Raw genomic sequence first — 12,794 nt, 5'->3', positions numbered from 1 at the left:
GGTGTCCCCTCCCATGGCAGGGGAGTTGGAATTAGATGATCTTTAAGGTCCCTTCCAACCCAAACCATTCTATGATTCTAAGATTCTATTTTGACTGTTCATAAAGTGCAACTGTATTGAAAAACACTGACCTATCTGTTTACAGGTAGTCCTGATGTAGATGTGATTGTTCAGCTTACTCTGTCAAATGGTCTGAACTCAAAAGGACTTGAACCCACCATTCACTGAAACATTTGAGAAAATTTGATATTTTATTTTTATTTTTTTTTTAAGGATAGCAGATTCTTGATTTGCAGACACTCCTACTAAATGGAGTTAAATATGGCCTAGATTTATGGAAAACTTTTTCTGTTTTTCAATCACTTTGAGTGTGCACTTCAAGCAAGGACTGGGACATATGAATACTGGAGGATTTTGCTGTGAAGATGTTATGATTTATTTATGTAGGAAGGCCATGATGAAGCCCATGCCTATTCCTGAATGCCTCGGTTCAGCATTTGAAGTTTTTACTCATTCATCTTCATCAGCAGATGAATGCTAAAATGTTTCACAGATTCAGAACATTGGGAGAATATTCGTGTGTTTGGAATTGAAAGGCATGTTATTTAATTGGAGTAATTAATTAGCATGTTGTAAATGAAGCTGAAAGCAATGAACTGAAAAAGAGTATGCCAGTAAGTATTTTCATATTTTTTCCAGCTGAATATCAGGCTCTGTGCAGTAGTGGAACTGGCATGACAGCAGGAGGAAATGGTAAGATCACCTTATGTAGTTTCAAACTGTGGAAGTTCTGGCTGAAAGCATGACCTTGATATCCTTAATTAGTTAGACATGCTGGATGGGATGATGGCTGGAAAGAGTGGGAGGAAGGCTTATCTAGGTGGGTGTTTGCAACAGAAGAATAGATGAATTTAGGATAAAATAAGTGGAGCATGCTATTTCATCAGTGTGCCCTCTCTTTTTATGCCATTCAATGTATGTGAGTGCTGTTATAGAATAGTGGCAAATCTGTGAATAGTGTCATTACCTACGTGACCTAGAAATCTTATCTGTAAGTCGTATTTACATTTTTTAATTGAAATTGACCTGAAGAATAAAGCCATGTTGAACACTGAGCTTGCTCGTGTATTTTCATCTCAGTCACAAGTACCTGGCTAACAGAGCTTGGTTGATAATTACAAAGAAGGAACAAATGATTACAATAAAAGCTTTGTAGTTGTACAACTGAAATTGCAAACCTTAAGTAAGTCAATACTCACTAATAGAATTGCTGCCAGTAGAGAGGGAAGAGCATTCAGAAAGGAAGGATGTTCATGCTCTTGGGAGTGATAACATCTGGAAATGCTGTGAATCAGAGCAAATGAATACGGGGTGCTATTAGTACCTGTGCATCTATAAACATAAGAGCCCAGTTTAATATCCCAGTTTGTATCTACAGTTGCAAGTTTTTTAAATGTTTGTGGGCTAGAAATGGTCTTAAATCAGTGTGAAAAGGATATATTTTGTCTTGAATGTGAATATTTAGGTGTGAATTTGCTAATCAGAACTACATAATTAAAAATATGGAATGTCCAATGTTAGTGATATTGAAAATATATCTTATTCTAGTTTGGAGAATGAAAAGGGGGAACCCCCACAGTTCTCAACAATTGACTTTTGTTTTTATTTATTTATTTAACATTTATGTAGATATTAATGAGTGCTTACTGGATACTGATCTCTGTCCCAATGGAAGGTGTGAGAATCTGCATGGAACATACAAATGTATTTGTAACCCTGGGTATGAAGTGGATTCAACTGGAAAAAACTGCATTGGTATGAAATGTCCTATTTTTCATTTTGAAGTTTGCTTGTGTTTATCCTCCTTTGCCATTTTCTTCAGTGTTTCATCAGATCCAGTAGTTCCTCTTCTGGATGTTTTTGCTAAATTTTATTGGTTTAATTTTGGTGCTTTACATTGCTTATAAAGTCCTCCAGCGTAAGAGTGTAAGTGACCATTGCTACCAATGACCTGAATCGCTGGCAGTTCAGATAAGTCCCCTAAATATGTGCTCCATGGCATCACTGTTTCTCCAAATAAGAAACAGCCAGATCCTGCTATTGCAGTGCACCATGGGAGAGATCTAGGATCACCAGCGTGGTAAGTACATCCAAGAGGGACTTTATGTAAAAAAATGTGTTTATGTAAAACATATAATAGATCCTAAGAAGATGAGTATACCCTATACTACAGAAAACTTCTGTGATTTCCACCAGTTCTGACTTTAGGGAAAATTCCTTTTCAACTTTCTGACAGGGCTAAGTTTACTGGTCAGATGTAGGAAAATTGATGAAAGCACTAGCAGACTAACAGATATTTCCTGTGCTGTACAAGTGAAAAAAAAAAAAAAAAAAAAAGCCAATTTTTTTCATCACAGAAAAAGTGAAATAAATTGGTCACTTCTAGAGGAACAACAAGAGAAGCACTGCACTTTTTAAAAGAATTAGATTAAAAGAATTGAAATAAGTAGTAGTTCAGCTTCTTCTCATCCTGTCAAGGATGTTTAAAAAAAAAAAAAAAAAAGCTCAGATATCTACAGACTCCTATTAGAAATTTTAGTTCTGGTAATTCTCTTGTTCCACTTAACAGAACCATCAAAAGCACATTACTTAAACACTTTCAAAAAGCACATCACTTAAAAACTTTCAAATTCCTTTCTTCCACTACTGCATTGGCTCATGTTTCCAGTATGTCTTTATACAATTGGTTACAAATTTCTTCTAGTTTCCTGTTAAAATTTGTGACCATTTTATGACCAGTTGATGTTGTACTAATATTATCATTTGACATAGCACCATGTCAGCACTTATCCCCAAAGTATTTCTATAAGAATCTTTGTAACCTTTCTCAAACTCTGTTGCCTAAGTGACTATCCAAATTAATGATTTTGGTAGTTTCATAAAAGCAAAGGCTACAGCTTTGTATTGCATACAACTGATCCAACCATTATGTGGTCTTCTGATGAGGTCCAACCAGTGTCTTAAACAGTGGTGCCAGCACTTCTCCATCGCCCCTATAAAAGTCCTGCCTGAACTGATTTTGGAGTGAATTACTCTTTTCTCAAACACATTATACTTGGGGATTAAAGTCAGCCTCTAACTGGGAGGTACACTCAGAGCTCTCTCTCCTCTATTGCCTTCAATTTATGTGTTCTGTTTTAAAGCATGTTATTGTTACTTGCCCCTAAGTTTTCAAACATTGGTGATTGTGTTTTATTTTTCTTACTCACATTGTCAAGCTTAATTGAATTGCACAATTGAAAGAATTGCATGATTGTCTGTGTTAGCAATAACTTCCAGTGTAGTGTTGTCCATAATTTTTGATGCAATTCATTTTTTATTTCTATATGGCAATGAATAGAACCATGACTTATCCTTGAAAAACATTGCTAATATCATCTCTCCTATGTGATGACTCTCTTTTTTAATGTAACCTACTGTAATCTCTCCTTCAGCCAGATCTGAATCTACCTTAAAGTTCATAAGTTCCTTCCTGTTATCTTCAGCTTACATAATAATTTTATTTTGGTTCTGTATTCTCTATTTAAATCTAAATAGCTTAAGTCATCTGTGTTATTCCAGTCTAAACTATCCACTATCTTGTTAAAAATAAAAAGTCTGAGTTGATCTTTGATAAAAGTCATGATGTAATTCATCCCATTTTCCCATTTGCTTCTTTGGCTTTGATTATCCATGTCCCATTTCAGAGTCTGCCTCTAGCTTATGGCATCCCTTCTCTTCTCCCCATCCATCTGTGACTTTTCCAGCTGCTCCCCAGCCCACCCTGCTGCAGCCCACATCCATGCTCTATCACAGCTGTTTCCCATTCCTCTATAATGTTCTACCTGGCCCTCTCTCAATTTTTCTGAACTCCTATGAAGCTTCCCACATGGTCTGATTTATTCTGCAAATCTCCCTGCTTTTCCTAGCACTTCTGCTGTTCCCAGCTGCTGAGCTGACCCTCTGAGTTTTCCCAACTTCTCTCAACACTTTCTGAGGCCTCTCTGACTTAGCCAATTGTTCTTGTCTGCTCTTGAAGTCTCTCCTGATCTTCACCTGCCATTCATGGCCCATTGCCACCTTCTTGCAACTTCTCTCTCATGACCACAGCTCTTCCAAAGATTTCCTAAGGGCTCCTGAAATTTCGCACTGGCATTTCTATTGAAAATTTTCAACTCTGAAACAAAGTAGACTCACATTGGCCTTATTAACCATAACATCTAAGACAGAGCAGATTTGGAAAAATGGTGATTTAAGGACCAGGATGACCAGCAAATCTTTCCAAACCAATCATCTATTTTTTTTTTTTTTCCCATGAGTGAGGGCTGTTGTTCAGGGAATCAGAGACTGCATAGAGCTATTCTACAATAAAGGCAAGACAAAAGTGTGATTCCCAGCTTTATTTTAAACAGTGCTGTGGCTGCCACATATTGTGAATTCATGTAGAAGGAAAGTATGAGCACTTACAAATGCAAAATAGCCTCCTAAATAGTAAAGCACGGGAAAAGATGAACAAATATTTTTGGGGCATTTTCCCCATTTAAAAGCAAAACAAAGCCATTAATTTTTCTCCAGGTAATATTTGTGTGATTTGAATTCATATAACTTATTGTTTCCACTATGTTAACAAGTTTTCATGAAGAAGGAAGATGAAGGAAGTGGGGTCTTAAGTATTGGAGTGGTCATTTCCATTTGAAATAATTCCAAGTCTGTTGTTTACTAAAAAGTCTAGAAATCTATTTAGTGTTTTCGGAAAGCAGTGCAAGGCATGTGTATGAGTATTCTCTATCTCCCTTTTATTTCCTTGTCTCACATACGCAAAATGTAATAAAATGTGGCTGTGAGGAGGGGAATTTTGTCTTGGCTTCTAGTCCAGGAATGTTTCCTTTCTTAAAAAAAAATGTTAATTTTCATTACAGACATTGATGAATGTGCACTGAACATGCTGCTTTGTGACAACGGACAATGCAGAAATACGCCTGGGAGTTTCACCTGCACTTGTCCCAAAGGATTTGTATACACTCCAGACCTAAAAACATGTGAAGGTAATTGTGAAGACACTTCATTTTATTTTAGTTTGATTCACAGAGATTGTTTTGGGGTTGTGTCAGAAATACTTTGAATCTTGATAAGGATATAACATGTAGAACTTGAGAGGAAAAAAAATGCAAAAAAACCACAAAACAATCATAGGGAAATAATATGGGAAAGTTGGGGAAAGAGGAGAGACAAAACCAAAGTTTTATGTAACCTTGTGGAATAGCTTATATCAGGTCTGCTCTAGCATTCTCCTTATTGGCTACCACCAGTGGGCCTGCACTGTGCCAGGAGTGAAAAAATTGTGAAAACTGACAGGTTTTACAAATCTTTTCTCTCACGTGGAGAGCAAAAAGCTAGATGGGTCCTTGTGTGAATCCTTTTTGAGCTGCAGACAGTGTATCAAATCACTTAATCAACACAGTCTACCAACTCAAAACTCATAGTAGCTGGATGTCACAGAAAAATTAGATGTTTCTGCTGAGTTCAGTGTTTTAATGCTCTCATGTGTTAGTGTGTCCTTAGGGCACATGCATCATTAGCCTGCTGTGAAGAACTATATAACTGTAACACAGAATATGAGGAAAACCTATCATGAGGAAAGCTGCTTCCATTTTTACCCACGCTGCAAAAGGCTATGTGTATTTTTGTTAATGTCTCCTGGCACTAACAGCAGTGTGTTTCTCTTCTAGATATTGACGAGTGTGAATCTAACCCCTGCGTTAATGGGGTATGCAAAAACACACCAGGCTCTTTTGCTTGTGAATGTTCTCCTGAAAGTACTTTGGATACAACAAGAACTATCTGCATAGGTATTTATTTTTCTGAAAAATTTATGTTTGCTGGTAGAAAATGTCCAATGACATAAAAGCAGTGTACACCAAGTATCGAAAAAAACTCTAAAATTACTTTTGTAGATATGTTTAGTAGAAAATATTCCAGAAACAACATTAAAGTATTTGTTTTCACCATTACTATGGGTACATAAAGTGTGACTAGCATGTAGTAGCATGGTATGCTTTCATGTCAAATTTGAAGGAGATGAAAATTTTTCTAACATATAAGGGAATGATCAGACTGGTTCTTCAGGAATGTGCTCACCCACTTCAACCTTCCTGCAAGATCTTAAAATCTTCTCCTTAAGATCTTCTCTCTAGAAAGGCCCCTTTTTGATTTGAGATGGAGCATAGGTCTAATATAGTCTAGACTAACTCTAGAGCAGACACAGACAATGCTGTGACTCATATACTATGTGGGCTCATAATTTATCCCTGAGTTGTTCTGGAGTGACAATAATTTATAGCTGTTGCCTAGTCAGCAAGGAAAATTATGGAGCTATGGTTCTGGGTGGTCCTCAGCTGTCTCCTGTCGCTGGAGATGGGAGGGTCAGATATCCAGACTGGAGTATCTTAGAGATTAATGGAGGATCTAGAAGAGGTTCATATCTGCCCCATTCTACATGGGCCTCAGATCTGAATCATAAAAAAAATGATGGCGACTCAGGTCTTGAATGGTGTTGAGATATTCCCTGTTAAGGTTAATAAGCATAAATTAGGACTTGCAAGGGCTCTTTGCTGGGATGATTACAGGCTGTACTTCAGCACAGAGAAGGATAAATTAAGATCTTTTAATCTAAATTCAGATCTGATGTGGTGAGTTAGAATGAAAGGACGATTCTTTTTCATGGTTAAATTGAGATGTATTTTCAAATATATTCATGTATAATTCTAAACAATCTGCATGACAATACCTTGTTTTCTTCCTAACAGAAACTGTTAAGGGTACCTGTTGGCAGAACATAGTTGATGGAAGATGTGAAATAAATATCAATGGAGCAACTCTAAAGTCCCAGTGCTGTTCCTCACTAGGTGCTGCTTGGGGTAGTCCATGTACACCGTGTGAACGAGGTAACACTCTTAATTTATTCTCTTAAAATTCCCATTCAAAGCTCTTGTACCTCACAGCTGTGACATTACAAGAGCCTTCCCATCTTACTTGAATTCATGAATAAAGTAACATTCCAAGCAAGGGAAAAAGCTTAAAAAGGCAAGCTTGTTTAAACCATTTAGCTATGAAATCCTTGGCATAACCCTTTAGTGCCTAGAACAAGGATGATGGCCATCTAGGCACCGGTGCCACATTAAATAAATAAATAAAATAAGGTAGTAAGACTGGTTTTATTCTCAATCGATCCATAAAGTTTTAGAAGACAGGGAAACTGTTCTTTGTCTTCTATAGCCTTGCTTTATTTTGAGAAGGTGGCATAGTGTAACAAATGGTATGTATCCTCAGGAACCTTGGATTTTTCCTTGTTCTGAGGCTGGTCCACATTATTGTCACAGAACTTTGACCACAGGCCAGATAAATAAGTTTACTGTTTCTCTTGTACAACACTCATTCCTTATTCAGTCTGAAAAAAAGATGACTTAATATTGAGAGGTGGCATGTAACTATAGAAAGCTCTGACATTGGCTTTTATAGTAAACATTTTACAAAATTAAATTCTGAAAGGAAGGGACCACACCTACAGTCTGTAACTTGCTTACTTTAGCATGGTTTGTCATAATAAGTGATCTAAAGTTCTTAACGATGTAGCAATTGATGCACGTTCCCCAGAGCTTCCAAGAAAATGTTTGCAACAAATGGATCTTTGGTGTGGTAATGGAGGGAGGAGAGGGAGTAGCCCTTGTTATTATACTCTGTAGATTAACTGACAATCTAGAGAATCATATGGTTGATCAAGCAGTGAGTTGAGGTGCCTGCGTATTCACTTTATCACAATTTGCCTGACTGAACTGTGGAATGAGCTGGGAACCTAAGGATGAGATGATGACTGCACAAATGTGTATGGGTTGATACTTACACACACTGAAAGCTGCTAGTTTGCTCAAGTCATCAATTAATTCATCCTTTATAACTCAGCAGAATTCATCCTCATCTGTCAGTGATAAATAGAGCTGTAATATGCTGAGACCAGATTAAATGAATTAATTGATTTGAATAAAGCAGGAATAATATAACCACTTTGTGGTTAGCTAGCTAAGACGCGTTGGAGGTAAAAGAGGACAATGGCTGACACTTTACACAGTTTATGTAGTAGCCCCATCTTGTCTCCTTATTTTTCAGAAAATACTGAGATATTGTCTATGTACTCAGACCTCTCACAGCAATAAACTCGAGATAATATTTCACATGATCATTTTTGCACAAGAGGTTAACAGTGAGTTTTGTACTGTACCATTCTAAAATTTCTTTTTTGTTTGTTTTACAGACCCAATATGCCAAAAGGGATATTCAAGAATAAGAGGAACATTATGTGAAGGTATTTATTGTTGCCTTAACATAAATCAGAGCTTGAATGAAAAAAACGCCAGTGTTTTGAGTTAAGCAGTTAATTTAGCATAGAGGAACATTATGCCAAATTCTTACCTCGTATGATTCCATTAACTTCATTAAATTTATGTCAGGATTGAATTTTTATATATATATTTTTAACATTCCTACATATAGTTTATCTCAAAGTACACACTTGAAAATACAGTATCTATGAGTATAAGAAGATGGTTCTCTCTTCAAATACTATTAACTGAGTAACCTATTCAGGCAAAATATGCCATAAAGCATGGCATTATTAATACAATGGTATGCAAAGCCATTACCATGCTGTAGAATAAGAATGTTTAAAGACTGTATTTGAAATGAAAGCTTTTTTTCTTAACTTTGACTTTCTTCCATGTAACATATTAAATCAGAAATGTTCCAAAGCATAGTTATTGTCTTATAAAAAATGGGCATCAGGACACAGTTAAACTTTGGTTAAAGAACAGGCTGAACATTTTTTAAATGTGTAGCTTTTTGCTCAGTATGAGATGACTCTATACTATTCTGTGAGAATTGAAGGTCCCACCCTATTTCATCTTCATCTGAATTGATTTGAACCCCTGGCAAAGTACTGCATATTTCCATAATATGCAGAAGCTCAGAGAGTCTCAAACCGCTGTGGGTCATCCTGACTGACAACATCTGACATGACACTGCAGTTAAAATATTTTTTAAAAATTACTCCCATATGTAGCTTCCATAAAGAAATATTTTTTTCCTTAACAAAAAAGAAAATAAAACAACAACAAAAAGGGAAGAGGAACACCCTCACACATATTCTTCGCTTTCCAAATGATGACTGAATACTTTGGCACGTCCGTGCTGCAGACCCACTGTACATAACTTATCTGACCTCAGCAACACTTTTTGGAGTGTGTAAGTGAAAGAAAAGGGGAAAAAAAAAAAAAAAAAAAAAAAAAAAAAGCAGCCCCACCTTTCTCTATTCACAAGGAAAGTCTTAGAACATTTTCAACACTGCTGGGATGGAAAGTTTATCCTTCCAAGATGTAGACATAACTGTTTTCAGCATTTCCTTTACCAGCACTTTGGATTACATCTACTACATGCTTTAATCTTTCTGATTTCAATGGGACCTGGATGGTCCCAGATTCTTCTGAGTGCTTTCCCCTGGTTTTAACATACTAAAGTGGTATTTGGGTTTCAACCAATGTAAGCATTTTTCAAGACAGGGGAAGAGCTCAGGGAAATTTACCGGCAAGTGAGAGACAGGGAAAGAGAGTAAGTTTTGTTCATAAAAGGTGATACTCAGTTCTCCCATACATAGTCCATGTAAAATTAGTAACGGGCCTTGTGCAAGGAAATAAGCAAACTAAATTAGCAGTGTTCCTCGAGTTTATGGGTGAGCCCTGGAGTTGTCAGCTGAAATATGGTTCACAGGCTGTGATCTGTGTTTCAGTGGTTACAGATAGTCTGTTGGCTTTACTTCATGCCTCCTAGTCGATGTGGGCTTTTTATCTATAATATCTAGTCAAGGGCAGATGCCACTGATGCCCCTTACACATGCATCCTCTACCCTGCGCTATGCAGTCAGAGTGTTGCACAGACTCTGTTCACACTAGATTTGTCTGTAAGATGAATGAGTCCAACCCACCCACTTCTTGATTACACTCTGTACATGAATGTTGAGCTATAGACCAGTCATTCCTTTCTGATTCCTTGTTCTTATCCCCTACTGTCTTAAAAATTGTTATACTTCATCTTGGGTCATCTTTAACGTTGGAGGCTTTTTTATAGAGGCAGTTGTGTAGCATGTGGTTTTCACAAAGGACACAGGTGGGAGGACCCCATGCTTAGATTGCTAAACATTTGTTTGTGCTCAGGCCATGCTAACACAGATAATAAAATTATCCTTTCCAGAAAGTGCCAAATAACAATAGATATGAAAATTGGTAATATTTGAAAATATTTTTCTTCTTTTTTGGAAATTTTGTATGTTTTTTAGTTATTTTAGAATTGGATTTCGGTATTCATAGGAACAACAAATAACAACATGTAATATTCCTAATCATCAACATTTGTCTGTAATTAATTGATTCTGGCTGACTTGCATAGGAAATCCTAAATATTTGCGGTTTTGTCAGGCCATATAAACTGTTGTGGCTTTGTATTTTATCCTAAAACACAAACATTAGAATGTTAGTATTTTTTCTGACCTGTTAATGCTTAGCATGCTAGTGATTACATTTATTCACACTTTCATTGGAAATAGATGTAAATGAATGTGAGGTGTTCCCTGGAGTCTGTACCAATGGGCAGTGTGTCAATACCTTGGGATCGTTTGTTTGCCAGTGCCCCAGTGGAATGACTTTAGATGCTTCTGGACGGACGTGTCTTGGTAAGTATTAATTCCATTTACAGGTCTACTAGGGAATAGCAAATCTATGTAATGAGAAAATAGATTTGTGCTGCATGTTTTCTTACAAATAAGGAAAATTATTTTTGTCCACATGTGTTATTTTCAGGTGGAATCAATCAAGGACATAAACTCTGTTCAACTGGAATATGAACAGATTCCAGTGGTAGTGTCTAAAGCCCATCACCATCTGCTGGCTGGTGAATGGCATAGATTTGGTTCCAAATTGTTCATCTGACAAATCCCTACAGCTCATCCATGCCCTCAGTACTCTTCATCATCAGTCCCACCGAGGTTGGAAGGGTGGTGTTGGGACCACTGTTGCCAGGACCAAGGCTTCTGATGAGAGCTGTGGTGTTGGTAGCCACAGTGTACGCATTAATGGGGAGTGCAACAGAATATCAAAGTTTTGTATGCAGTTCATACAAAGCACCTTCGTCCCTTTATAACAGTAAATGCCTAAGATTTGTCTCAGAATGAGGAATAGCTTGTATTGATTAAAGGTTTACCATACCTTACATAAGCTGAAATGCTTAAAACCCTTTTCTGAGCCTAAATGTATTTCAAGTGTTGAGCATCATTTTAGAGAAAACATTTAAACTTTATTCAGTTGTTAATTTTCAAATTTAATGTTCATATTTTGCTGTTAGGAGCTGTGCAGTGGGGTTGGTATGCCCCATGAATCCTCAAAAGCACAGAGCAAACTGTCTTGAGAAGGGATTCTGGAGATTCCTCTGCAGTGAACTAAATTTTCTTTTTCTCTCTCAACATATTGTTCAATTGGCCAACAGACATTCGCTTGGAGAGTTGCTACCTGCAGCATGAAGATGAGCAATGCACTTTACAAATACCAGGCCGACACCGAATGGATGCTTGCTGCTGTTCTGTGGGGGCAGCATGGGGCTTTGAGTGTGAGGAATGTCCTCTGAAGGGATCACCAGAATTTGAAGCTCTTTGTCCCAGAGGATCTGGATTCTCTACAAAGATAGAGATTACTGGGAAACCTTTTTCTAAAGGTATCTGATGTGTTTGCAGTTCTTTGCTACCAAGTTCTGCTGCCTTTTCCTTTTTCTCTTGGTCAGTTCCTGGGGGTTTGAAAATTTCAGTGGTGGTTAGGCACTTCAGTTGCCTTAAGGCACATTTGCAAATCCCATTAGATTTCATGGAAAGTAAGGCCAGAATAAAACATAAGATCGTTTAGTCTGTGTCACAGACCATTAAATACTATATTATACTGCAGCCTCAAAATACTAAATCCCTGTCTCTACTAGAGAAGTTAAATTGTGCATGACCGTGCCTCCTGTGATGCATCTAATGGCATCTCTGGCTGATGGAATAGTTTTGAAAACTTGGCACCTCATAATAAAAGAAACCAGAACTAACGGCGCAGTTAGCTTTGGACATATTCTAAGAGCAGAGTCTTTCTTACCTGCACAGGGTATGGGAACTTCAATTTTACAGTGGAGCAAGCAAGGGAGGATGAAAAATTTTGGTAATTTCTTGTGGACCCACTAGAAATTGAGAAAAATGTTTCCAGCATGATAACTTAAGTGAGCAGAATTGAATTTACTGTAAACTTAGTCTTGTTATGACTGTGCTTGGTAAACTACCAGCATTAGTGGGCATCACACAGTGACACCCTGGTGTCATGTGTTGAAAGCCATCTTTGCAGGGTTACCAGTGGGATTAAGCTAGATAATATCAGAAGCACAACTGAACGTGAATTTGTTTTTTAAAAGCCAGTTACCAAAACCTAAATATTTTGAAGTTTTAAAGGATAGGGAAATATATATGAATGATAATTGTTGTAAATAGTTTCAGTCTTAGCTTTATAAACATTTGCTAAGCCATTAATTATCCATAAAGAAGTGAGACATGCTGTTATTTATGCTCATATTTTCTGTGACTCATGAAAGACACATTTTTTCTCAGAAACTAGCAGATAGAACCACTAGCACTGGTT

At 37.1% G+C, this 12,794-nt stretch overlaps 1 protein-coding gene across 3 annotated transcripts in view; it reads left to right on the top strand.

The window, feature by feature from the left end:
- FBN1 (fibrillin 1) overlaps window positions 1–12,794 on the top strand; it is a 158,501-nt gene that overhangs the window by 88,222 nt on the left and 57,485 nt on the right. For all 3 annotated transcript variants that reach the window (XM_082768900.1, XM_082768899.1, XM_082768901.1), the window contains 8 exons: window positions 700–753; window positions 1,690–1,815; window positions 4,959–5,084; window positions 5,769–5,888; window positions 6,846–6,983; window positions 8,348–8,398; window positions 10,688–10,813; window positions 11,623–11,847. In XM_082768900.1, coding sequence (XP_082625026.1) covers window positions 700–753; window positions 1,690–1,815; window positions 4,959–5,084; window positions 5,769–5,888; window positions 6,846–6,983; window positions 8,348–8,398; window positions 10,688–10,813; window positions 11,623–11,847 — 966 coding nt within the window. The remainder of the gene's footprint in view (window positions 1–699; window positions 754–1,689; window positions 1,816–4,958; window positions 5,085–5,768; window positions 5,889–6,845; window positions 6,984–8,347; window positions 8,399–10,687; window positions 10,814–11,622; window positions 11,848–12,794) is intronic.

This window comes from Aythya marila, assembly GCF_965140915.1.
Source record: "Aythya marila genome assembly, chromosome: 11".
Lineage (NCBI taxonomy): Eukaryota > Metazoa > Chordata > Aves > Anseriformes > Anatidae > Aythya > Aythya marila.
This window is presented reverse-complemented; position numbering and strand designations above follow the sequence as displayed.